General features: G+C 44.1%; 1 protein-coding gene across 2 annotated transcripts in view; it reads left to right on the forward strand.

The window, feature by feature from the left end:
• Positions 1-2,039: 2,039 nt before the first annotated feature.
• The window catches only part of nrp1a (neuropilin 1a), a 59,473-nt gene continuing 49,418 nt past the window's right edge, over positions 2,040-12,094 (forward strand). For both annotated transcript variants that reach the window (XM_027274123.1, XM_027274124.1), the window contains exons 1-3: positions 2,040-2,593; positions 3,822-4,302; positions 5,443-5,617. In XM_027274123.1, coding sequence (XP_027129924.1) covers positions 4,230-4,302; positions 5,443-5,617 — 248 coding nt within the window. In that variant the 5' untranslated portion in view covers positions 2,040-2,593; positions 3,822-4,229. The remainder of the gene's footprint in view (positions 2,594-3,821; positions 4,303-5,442; positions 5,618-12,094) is intronic.

The raw sequence follows: 12,094 nt of genomic DNA on the forward strand, positions 1-12,094 counted from the left end.
TGAAGAAGCAAATCCTTTAAATGGCTCTTTTATTGTTCCCCCCCTCATTTTAGATATGGCACAGGCAGGCACCCTTGTGAAATGACTCTAAGCCATTGTTCCTGTGTTATCCGGAAGACACGAAAGGCTAGTTAGTGCTGCCTTTGATAGAGATGCCCGGCACCATTTTAACATTTGTGTTATCAGGAAGACAGAGAATTACTAAGGCTGGGACAGGAATAAAGCCACTCGATCCTCTGTCTGCCTCTCTCTCTAGGAATAAAATAATAATAATGTGCGGGGGATTGTAGGCTTATCTCTGTCTATTGTGTCACAAAACTTTTCAAAAAAAAGGGACAACTCAATACACCATACGCATAAAGCATGTCAACCTCCTGAATTGACAGTGCTGCGTGCATTCCTCACAGGGCAACACAAAGATGTGCTGTTTCTTAGAACAGGCAGATTAATACACAGTATGGAAATTATAATTCCACCATGACTACAAAGACAGATGCATGTGAGGTCTGGCCTAAAATGTATACTGAATGTGGTGATTAAGTCTGCAAACTTTAATCAGCACACTTGTTTATAAAGCCAGCTGTGCAATCTCAAAGGCATGACAGTAAGGTGAGGCTGAGGAGCATTGGGCAGCTCTCCCTTTGAGCTGCTCTCCAGCTCTGATGCCCCCTACAGGACAGAAGGCTCCTAACCACAGAGCCCTGCAGCTGGGAGCCTCCAGTTATTGCAGTCATTTGAGCTAAAACAGCAGAGAACCCAAGCATCTTGTGTTGAGGCTTAACCCTTAAGGCCCAGCGAGAGTGATTAGAGGAACTCTGAGCTGTATGAGAAGTGTGTTTAGTTCCTCTTACTGCAGGGTTGCACAATAAGAAAAAATATGAATGGATGTTTTTGTTTCCTCCACTGTTAGTTTCATGGAGCCGTCCAGATTTAAATAACAGCTACATTTATCGTGGTATTCCCTTAAATAAGTGTTTTCACATGAGGATTTATGAATGCACTGATTTAGAGGGTCATTCATGTACCCCCAAAGTGGATTCCTTCCAAAGCAAGTTCTGTTTTTTAGATCCAGATTCCTTCCCTGTCACCTCTGGTGCTGATCCAGTTAATACATGCCAAGTCAAACAAACGTTTATCAGTCCTGTTTAAATCATTATTAACACCAAACTTGTATTTTTCTGTGTTTATTCTCACTTTTTCCTCCCTGCTTGGCGTTATATATGTCACACCTAGAATGACAGCGATGATGAGATTATTGTCAAAATGACATGCTGCTTTTCACGTCAGTGTGTATTTTTGGTGCAGGCTGACGTGTGTGTGACAGACAGGCAGACAGATTGTCCATACACCAACAGAGAACAGCTTCTTTGTTCTGGGTAACAACGCTGCGCACTCAGTGGGTCTCTTGGGCCACTGTAAGCTCCCAGAAAACAGGGCACCAGCCAATATAGTACCTCTGTGATATTCTTATGATATATATATATATATATATATATAGATATATATATATATAAGATAATATTATATATAATATATATATATATATATATATATATAAGATATATTTGGGAGCTTGTAGTAGGTATGGTGGTTTTTACCTCTTAAGATGTCTCTTCAATAACCCCACAATGCTCTCGGGGACCCAGAAATGTACTGTGATGTTTGTGTTGCGCCCTTATATAACTTCTAAGGGAAGTACTATAGTTTCTGATCGTGGCAGACGAAGCTGAGAAAGATTTTCTGTGAGTGGTCCAAAAGAATTTTAAAAAATCTGATCTCATTCAAGATGGCTTACAAGCGCAGAGACGCCGTCGGGTTAACGCATTTTACGTCTAATGTGACTTTCTGATGAGTCCAATAAAGGCTACAGGCTGATAAAGAGAGATAGGCAGCTGTGTGAGATCTGCATCTCGATTGCAGAGCTCCTCGCGCTCATACTGACACACATGTACACGCACGCGCGCACACACACACACATACGCAAACACTCACGCGCACCCGCGTACTCATCCCTCGTAAAGGGGCGTGTGGGGTTGGCAGGGACTCAAACCCTCTGCATTTGCATCAGTGAAGGAGCCGAGAGCGGTGGCGCACGGAGAGACGGAGCGGAGGGGAAGAAACTTATATTAGATCAAGCAGGACTTCTCTGTTTCTCGACATTACACTGTCCGTCCCTTTCATATTTCTGGGACTGTCTTTTTTTTTCTCTCACACTGGCCGGATTTCACTTGTGACCGCGCAGAGTTAAAGGGGAGCGAAACAAGGAGAGAAACCCGGACAGATCCGCGGGGAGGAGACTAGCCTGTACGCGGAGAGGAGAGCGAGTCTCCGGACATCGGCTGTGCGTCTTTGCGCGGTGGGGACCCAGGAGCGAACGGGACTGCTACTGTGGTTCTCCCCCGGCGCTAAATAAAAACAGGGGGCTTTGGGGAGGGGAGATACCTTAACTTGATTCTTCTCTGGAAAAGATCAAGTGTCATTTGAACAGAATCGGAGGAAGAAGGCTATCGGATCGTACACTCTGCCCCACGCATGTTGGAAGTGGAGAGAGGAGGGCTGGATGCCTGCGGGTCTGCGGGTCCTGAAGACGCAGGTGAATGCAGCTGTTTTTATTGTTTATTATCACATGCGTAATGGGTGAAATAAATATTGCTGCGTTAAAGCGCACTGTAATTATAATTTATCATCATTATTTAATGATTCCTGTACAATTATACAAATCTGGCTGATATGATCCAATCATTTCTTTACAGACCTTTTTATCTTCTGGTTTTCAGATTAAAACATGAACATTAAAACAATTTATTTCCACATATTTCCATGTATTGTGTTTAGGTAGGATTTTGCTGTACACTGAACCGACTGAGCTTTGCTGCTGCTCCGTTCCTTTTTGTGCGGTGTGACCCAGTAAGGGCAGCCTTGAGTAAATGTCTCGAGGCTACTATAATTTACGCTTTAATTGATTTCCCCTAAATTTCAGAGTGCCAGATTAATGGTGTCACTATTATTGGGCAGGCTTTAACAATCGGCGCATCTGGGTAGCTACTGGTGCATAAAAGAAATCCACAAGGAGTCAGAGAAGGGGGGAAAACACTTTCTATTATTTAGCTGGGCCTATAATAAGCACTGCAGTACAGATATGCTTCCATTTGTGCCACAGGATCAGTGTTTGAGGGATTGGAGAACACAAAAAGAGGAACTTGTGTTGATTAGGGAGTGTGTGTCACGTGAAATGATCAATCCCAGATAGAAGCGGAAGAGGACATCCTGAGGAAATACCCCTACAGGATTAATCCAGACATTAAAATGTTCTAAATCATGTTTTAGGGTCACCAAATACCATATGTGGTGTGGTGATATCTAAAATGATGTTTTTAAATGTTTCTGGATGGAGTCCTCTTGTGCTACTACATCTTCCATTAATGTCTACTCCTTTTTGTAGGAGATAATAGAGGGGAGGGAGGGGAGGGTTTGAGGGTGAGTAAAAGAGAGAGAGTCATGTCACTTAACGGACTGTTGGTGCTCTGTGACTCAGTGTGCAGCTCCGCTTACATATAAAGACACTGAGCTCCCCCCCACCACACACATATAGGTTGGCTATTTGTAATCAAGCCAATCATCAACCTCTCCGAGTTCCCACTCGGAGCCTATAGAAGCAAAGTGGTCACAATTTTGGGGAAGGGGTGTACCCGTGCCTTTATAGTCTTGTTTGTATGAGCAACAGCGCGTTTAGACAGATTTGGAAATGTCTAGAGCGCACGGCGGCAGTACTCATTCCTAACCTGCTCCCATCACCCTCTATCTCCTTTTTCACTCCACAGCCAAGGATTACCTCCTGCCTAAACGTTTGACCGAGTGAGAGAACGCGAGGGGGAAAAAAACAGGAGTGGGGTCGTTTCTTCATACATCTTGCGCTTTGGCTTCTTTGGAGAGGATATGGCACGGTCGGCGCTGGCGAGAGGAGCGCAGCCGGCACAGGCGAAAGGAAACAGGAGCTGAATGACAGGATGCCAGTGACCTGAGCCCCGCACTCAGATCAGTTCCAACTTCGTTTAAAAAAAAAAAAAGAGAGAAAGAGAGACTTCTGCTTTATTTTGTCGAGTTAAGAGGAGGAGAAGAGAAGAATACCTGCCAAAAAAAAGAAAAAAAAAACGTTTGAGGAGTTTAATTTCGGAGGAGTTTTTTTGTTTTTGTATGCGTAATTTTATTTTTTTGCTGAGAAAACAAGGATGCATTGTGGATTAGTCTTTGTCCTGTTCATGGGAATCCTTTTGGTGGTCAAGGCTTCAAAAAACGGTAACGGTAAGTGTGACATCTGATATCTGTATAAATAAAGCTTTTATGTACTCTGCAAAGCTACTAATCCCAATATTTTTTTAAAAAGATTAGCCCGCACTGATCTCCGCTGATCTTTTGGCAAACTCGCAAGGCGCTCACCTGCCAACACCTAAAGAAAATCCCTCCTATGCAGCTTCTACTGAGACTTAAACATTATTGCTCAATAGTAATGTAATAGAGAGCTCTGTTTAATTGTGTTTCCTCGTTTATTTTATATATTTTACTTATAATATTCTTCTCACATTTCTCTAAGATGAGGAGTAGTTAGTTGTTGTTCAGACATTTTTATCTCCCTGAAATATTCTTAAACATGTGTTCACTTGTATTTGCGTAATTACGCAAGAACACTTGATATAAAGCGGTTTGAATCTGTTTTTGTGCGGGCAGCTGTCGGTTAACAAGCACTGTGTTTTTATGAAGTTCAAAAAGTCAGTTCACTCACTGAACTTCCCCATGTTCTGCTCCTCCAGCATCAGTTTCGTTTCTACTTTTCTACTTTTTTACTTCTCGCTCGTTTTTATTCCACTTGAACTGATTTTAAAGAGGTGTTTGTGTGCGCGTGTTGTTGGGGCAGCAGATGGTGGAAGCTTTATAGTAAAAAAGATGAAATAAATGCGCAAAGGAAGATAAATGTGAGAGCGGGCCTCTGAAAAAAAAAACAAAGGATTATTCTCTTTAATGATGAGACTCGCTGTAGAATGAAGTTTAAAGTAACAGACTGCAGATCTGTGTGACTTTTGACTTCGATAAAAAGTTCTTCTGAAGCTTCATTCAGGCTTTGTATTTGGATCGCACAAACAGCGACTTCACTGACCTGAGAGCTGCTCCTATTCTCATTTTATTGTCTGAGTGTAACATAAGAACACCCCATTGTGCCACAGAATGAAATTAAACAACTGTCTACTTCATAAGAGCTCACAATAAACAACATATTAGACCTAATGTTATTAATAATTCTAAATATTAAGTTCACTTCGTTCCAATTGAACATTTCTTTGTCTTGATTAATTAAACTAGTTTTTGGTAATCCTCAGATAAATAGATCAGATGTGAAAATGTGACTTTCCTTTGTTTCCACCTTTAAAGAACTCTTTTCCTCTGCAGATAAATGTGGAGGCAACATCGGAATCTCAACCGCCAACTACCTCACCTCGCCCGGATACCCCATGTCTTATCCCCCTTCTCAGAGATGCGTGTGGGTGATATCTGCGCCTGGTCCTCACCAGCGGATCCTCATCAACTTCAATCCGCATTTCGATCTAGAGGACCGGGAGTGCAAGTAAGTACACCGCGAGTTAGATGATCTTTGTCTATGAGAAACAGATGTGCCTTCGCTCCCCAAAAAGCTCATTCATTCAATCAGATTCGGTCCCCGGGCGCCCCTCGATCTGATCTAAAGTTAGTTGGGAATAAAAGGGGATAAAGTGAAACCTCTATGAAAAAAATCTGTTCTTTTATTCTGCCAACAGTATTAGTGAACTTGAACTATCTGGGGAACTTTTTTAAGGTGCCCATTTGGCGCGCATACCTCACTAAGAGAGGCTGCACACACATTCAGATTTATGTTTATTTCTATTTAATAGCATGTATACATGTGTGCTCCTGTGAGTATAATAGAACTGGTGTGTGTGTGTGTTTGTGTGTGTGACACTCCTTCCCCCCTTTCCCTCATGTATATTGCACATGAAACTGCGCCATCTAGTGTCCGCAGGCTCGCTGAAACAGCGTCAATGCAATCCTGTCTCTGGCACTACATAGGGCAGCAGGAATGTCTCTCCGGTGCCATTTGGTTTTGGAATGTCCTGCCTTCTCGTCTTTGTGCAGTGAAGTCACCCAGCAGGATATAATATTGATTTGAATTGCTGCGCTTTGTGCATAAGGCACTGAGGGAGAGCTGTGGGTCCAAAAACTCAGCAGAGGCTTTTTAAATGTGGTTACTTTATACACTGCAAGGAAAAATGTCCAACATAATAAGTTATTTACTTTCACATTACCTCTTAAAATCCCACTATTATACAAATGAGTGAGAAATTCCAAGAAAAAACAAGTCCCGGCTTATTTGACTCATGTGTTGTGTGTTTTGCTTCCTTGGATTTCAAGCTCTAAACTAGGTGAAATTACCCTTTTAAGGTGAATCTCACAGTGACAGTTAGTTACTGATCTTTATTTGACTTGTAAGCCGCGAGCTGTCACATCCAACAAAAGGCTAAGCGGCTAACCTGTTGTTGGATAGATAGTTTAAGCCGATGAAACCGGAGACAGACAGTAATGTGATGAGCCTGTGTCAGTGTGGGTGCCCTGAGGTGAGCCTTGCCTGGGCACACTGCCTCACTCTGATTGTGTATATGTGTGTGTGTGTGTGTGTGTGTGTGTGTGTGTGTGTGTGTGTGTGTGTGTGTGTGTGTGTGTGTGTGTGTGTGGTTTCTGTGCGTGTGTCGGTGCCTCTGTCCTGCTCTGTCTCAGCTGTTTGTTTACGCTGCAGGGCTCGGGAGAGAACAGGGCTTTGCTGGATCCTGTTACTGTATCCCTGCTCCACCCAAAATCTGGACCTTACGCTTCTTTTGTGCTCCTTCAATGGCCCATGTGGTTTTTTTAATCCCGGATTTCAATCCCACTTTAACCTTTTTTTTTCTTCTTCTTTTTTTTTTTTACTCCTGTCAGAGATTTATGGCAGGCTGAATGCTGCTTGTCTTTTAAAGGCTGGGTGCTCCTTGACACTTCTTTTGGGTCCGATTTCAGCAACAGAGGGACCATTAAAATGTCCAAGATTCTCAGTTAGAAAGAGAGCGAGGAAGGGACAGGAAGCGGGGGGTTCGCAGTAACAATGCATTTGCTAATCAAATTAGTCAGGAATGAATTTCCTGTGTCTAAACAGTAAAAAAAAAAAACGGGTCCCTGCAGGCACGAGGAAGGCAGCTTTTTTCCAGGTTGAAAAGAGGGCGTGTTTTGAGTTTAAACTCCATCAATGTATCATTTACAAATTAGCTTTGCTCTTTCATTTTAACAGAATTCGCAGATTGCAGATTGGCAGCTAATTGGCTGTTAAAATAAATAAATACATACATTTGCTCGCAGATGAAGTGTATGTGTAGCGGATGTGTTTTCATCTCTCCCTCTCTGTACTCTGTTTGCTTGATGGAGCAGACACAACCGCTGTCAGAGCAGTAGTATGGTCAGAAGGTTATAAAACTGCTTGTGTAGAGGATACGCTAAACAGCAGACAGCAGCAGGCGGCTTTGAAACTTAAGTAAGTCTACCATTCATGTGGGCCACGCAGAGATTACATTGGAAAACGGGGTCGACCTGACCTACAGCTTTTTCCTATTTATAACTCGGTGTACTGTTTCATTTTTAATGTTTTTAATGGAATGGTTTTCATGGGACTTTAGTTCCACTTCACAATGTATTCCACCTTGTGCAGCTTCACTTTGGCTTTAGCCAGCAAAGACAAGCCATGAAGTGAAGTCTATTTTCTTTTCTTTGTTCCTTCTTAATTTTAAATTGGGGCAATATGTAACATGAGGGTGGGTTATTGTGCTAATCGCTGACAAGGCATGTCGTAGGTAACTGGATTATGGGAGGGGGAATAGTGACTTATGTATCTGTAGACAGTAGTTGGGTGTGATTTGTGCTGGACCCATCAGACTCCCCGTCACAAACTCCACTCACCAAATCAGCCCTTACATAATGGAAACTGATGAGAGCCAGAATGGCTTCCTTATCTGATGGACTGGCAGAGTGGGTAGAGGCGGAGAGGGGTGGGGGCTACAATGCATGCTTCAGTGCACTGCCTTGCAATCTAATTAGTGGGTAAATGGAACACACATGCACCACATGTTCTCCAACACGACTGTTATCAGCAAACCAAACAAGAAGCACTCAAAGTGGTGCGCGTAAAAAAAACAGCCTTTACTGAGTGGAGCCCGGCCGCGGTGGTGTTGTTCCACGTGTGCGCTACCCCTCGACAGGTTTGTTTGGGGAAGTGCAGAGGCCTGTATCCTGAGAGCCGGAGAAAGAAAACACTTCATCACAGAGATAAGGAGACTAAGTGAGCCCTGCGATTCTGAATGCAGAACGTGTTTACCTTTCACGCACCGTTGTAGACTTTCACAGAGTGGAGTTTCAGGGGCCGCCCTCGCCCGCTCTCACAGCTAATGAAGTTTGAGGCGAAGGCACAGCCCCGCATCAAGGCAAATATTTGAAGTCGATTCGGCTCCGAAAAAATCAGTGGAATGAGCAAGCTAAGCTCAAGTGAAAAAAAACTGAAGTAAATAGATATGCTTTTGCTCCGCTCCCCTCCCCTCCAATGCATTCTCTGTTTCTGTGCGATCTGATAAGGGCTGTCAGGCTTGTCTGACTGCGGAGGCTCTGCCATCTGAAGGGAAAATGGAGGTTTCAGTGGATTTTAATCTAAACAAGTGATGGACGGATTTCACGTAAAGCAGAATGAAGGGCAATTGATTCAATTTGTAAGACAGATGATAATTCTTATTAAGATTTAGAAATCTATTTGCCAGTTCTGAACAGACCTAGAGAATCTGTCTTCCTAAGCTGCAGGCTGTTCTCAGCATCTCCTTCTCTCCCGCGGACTCCAAGAGGAGAACAAACTTTCTCTAGATGTGATGTACACCTGACAACACTATGAATCATTGATGGCATCGGATTTGCTGACCAGACCAAAAAAAACAGTTACTCCTTCAGCACACTAAAATCTCTTGCAGCCAGTCAGTTGGAGGAGCAGAAGAAAGGGGTTAAAACTTGTCTACTTTTTCTCAGCCCTCCCTCATTTCTTTGCTTTTCTCTCTGTCTGGATGGTATTTTTCCGGACCCCACAGAAATTCCAGTGTGACAGCCTGTGCAGTGGTTGTTGGGAGGGGGGGTTCAGATTAGATGTATGGCAGGGTGGTACTAGGCAGCAGAGATATTTGAGGAATGCCTCCTCAAGAAGCTCTTTGTGGGGGGGAATCGAGAGGAAAGCCAGTAAATGCCTCCCGCCTCGCCACGCTTCAAAAGTCTGGAAGAGCCCCCCTGCCTTCAGGTGCCTGTAACTCAAAGCTTGGAAAAGCACTCTTTTCCTCTTTTTAATTGTAGTCCTCAACTTTCTCTGCCCCTTCTGCCCCTTCCACTGCAATCTCCTGCTGAGCTGCCCCCGTGGAGCTGCTTGGCCTGCTGGGAAGGCAAACATTCTCTGCTGTGTACCCTCTACAATAGACATCCTGCCCCTACTGGCATTCCTGACCAAGCCTGGACTCCAGAGATGACTAACAGGAGCTCGGGAAGGGGGAGCGGGGTATTACCCTACCCTGGATCTATAGTTGGCTCTTTCTTTGTCATGTGGAATCCCACTAACTCCACTCATATGGTCATAGTGGCCAACAAAGAGTGCCACCTGTTTCTAGGAAGTGAGAGTGGAGGACAGAAGGGGCTCTATGGAAAAGATCTATGCTTGGCCACTTTCCCTAATTCCGCTGTTACCCCTCCACCTGAATAGTATGCAGCAGCTCCATGATAAAGAGCAGTGGAGCTTCACAGCTGGGGGAGTGAGGTGCAATAACTCCTTGCTGAATCTGAAAACAGTCTCCCCCCTTTGACCCCCCCTACTCACGCTCCTCTGCAAGGCAACCATAGGCAAATAAGGAGAAGTGGGCTGTGTGACCGTTCATCAGCCGTTGTCATGGAGGAAAATAAATAAGGCAGGAGCGCAACAGGAACCTTTTCTTAACTGGGTCGCGGCAGCGGAGGCTTTTAAAGAGGGGAAGTGCCTTGACCTCTGGGGCTGAGGGGGACACGGCTTTGGAGTGACAGGGATTGTTGGAGATACTTATGGCCTGTTAGCGGACATTTATTTCTGTTCTCGATGTGTGCTTCTTTTCAAAGTGCATGTCAGAGAAGCATCCGCGCTGGTGGAGTTCAAAGCAGCCGCCGCAAAATAGACACAGCAAAATAAAGAGCGGCATAGGGCGACACCGCTTCTTTTAACTAGCAGGTTTGACAAAAGCAGATGAAATTATGCACCTGGTATTTTCCGTAGCAATAGACTCCCACAGTTCATAACAATGGAAATCAAATTACACCTGAGATTACATTGAAACAGTATACTTGGAAAAACTAGCTTGTCAGCAGCACATCAGAGAGCAATCCACTATGAATATATCTTGTTTGCACTTCACAGCAATTATAGCAAACCTTATTTTGTCAGCACGGTGAAACTTCCAGAGAAGAGCACTCTGCATCTTAAATTTCTGTTTACAGTACATCATCCCATTTTGCTACCTGCAAAATCTAGGTCTAACTAACCGCTAATGAGGCAGGTGAGCCATTCAAAGCAAATGAAAGCCACGGCGCTGATAAATGTTAAGTGTTCACCTTGTTAATTAACCAGAGGGCAGAAAAGATAGGACAGCAGACAGAGATGTTGCATCAGGAAGCCGTTGACCTTCACTGTCACTGCTCCCGTTTCTCTTCTTCATCTCTTTCAAACGTAAAGGCTTACTCCCTGGCTAATGAGCAGGATTAAAGTAGGTCTGTGCACATGTGTGCTTGCATGCATGCAATACATGTGTGTGTGAGTGACCATGGGGTTGAGGGTCTTTTTTTTTTTTTCATCTACCGGTGGAGTGTTTCACCTTGGCCAAGGCTTGGAAGGGCAGCCTGATTGAAAAGCTTTCTGGCCGTGGCATCTGCCATCCTCCCCGCTGCTCTGTCACCACTTTGATTCATGCACAACCTGACCACAACCGGGAGGCGAGCCACTCTACCTCACAGCGGGAGGGAGGTCCACTTAACAGCGGAGGAGTAGGCAAAGGAGGAACGAGGGAGAAAGGGAAGAGAGAGAAAGACGAGACAAGGCCCGTGCTCATAAATAACCTGCTGCATTTCGAGCCTCAGTCACATATCTGCGGCAGCACAAAAGCATCATACGGTCTCGCGTGTCTGCCTGTTTTGTTTTTCATCTCGATGTGGGAGTTAGCGACTCATGTTTGCCAGGGATTGAGTGTCACTAAGCTGTTTCTGGCACACGGCTGGTGAATTCTTTTTTCTTTTTTCTTCCTCTTCTTCTTTGCGCTCCTGCCCCAATCCAGTACAAGCTTCTCTATATGGAAGGTTCTTGTGGAATGGAGCCGCGGCCCCCACAGCTTTAAGATCTCAGTCGTACATTCTTTTATTTTTTATCCGAAGCAGATTGCTAGAAAAGGAGCTGTATGGAGAGGCTCGTGATTAGAGGACAGCATTTGGTAATCTCAGCTCTTTATCTGGACACACATCTATTGACTGTAAGAAAATTCATACTCAGTTCCCTTCCAGCGCCGATGAAAAAGCATTAAAAACTGAGGCTATGATTCAATTATGTATGTCTGTTTCCAAAGCTTTCCAACGTCTCCCCACTCTCTCTGTCTCATATAATATAATTAGCAACAGGTTTTCATCTCTTGCTTTTTTTTCCCTTTCCATCAAATGCTGATTTCTCAGTTTATGAGCCTTTATGGAAAACAGCAAGAGGTGATGGGAGGGTGAGTGAATGAGCTATAATTCAGTTCACGATATGTGGGTGGCAGAGCAGTAGTCAGGGGTGGATTACTCTGAGACAATACCTCCCAACGTCTTACTTATATACCAGAGGAGAAAGGAAAGAGAAGAGGCTGTTTAGTTGAATTGATGAGGGAGTTCTGGACACTTTAATACAGCGTGTCCAGGCTTGTCAGACATGTTTCGTTCAGTGGTCTAACCTTGAATGGAGCTCATGATTTTGATTGAT

The sequence above is a fragment of the Larimichthys crocea genome, chromosome XXIII (assembly GCF_000972845.2).
Source record: "Larimichthys crocea isolate SSNF chromosome XXIII, L_crocea_2.0, whole genome shotgun sequence".
Taxonomy (NCBI): Eukaryota; Metazoa; Chordata; class Actinopteri; family Sciaenidae; genus Larimichthys; species Larimichthys crocea.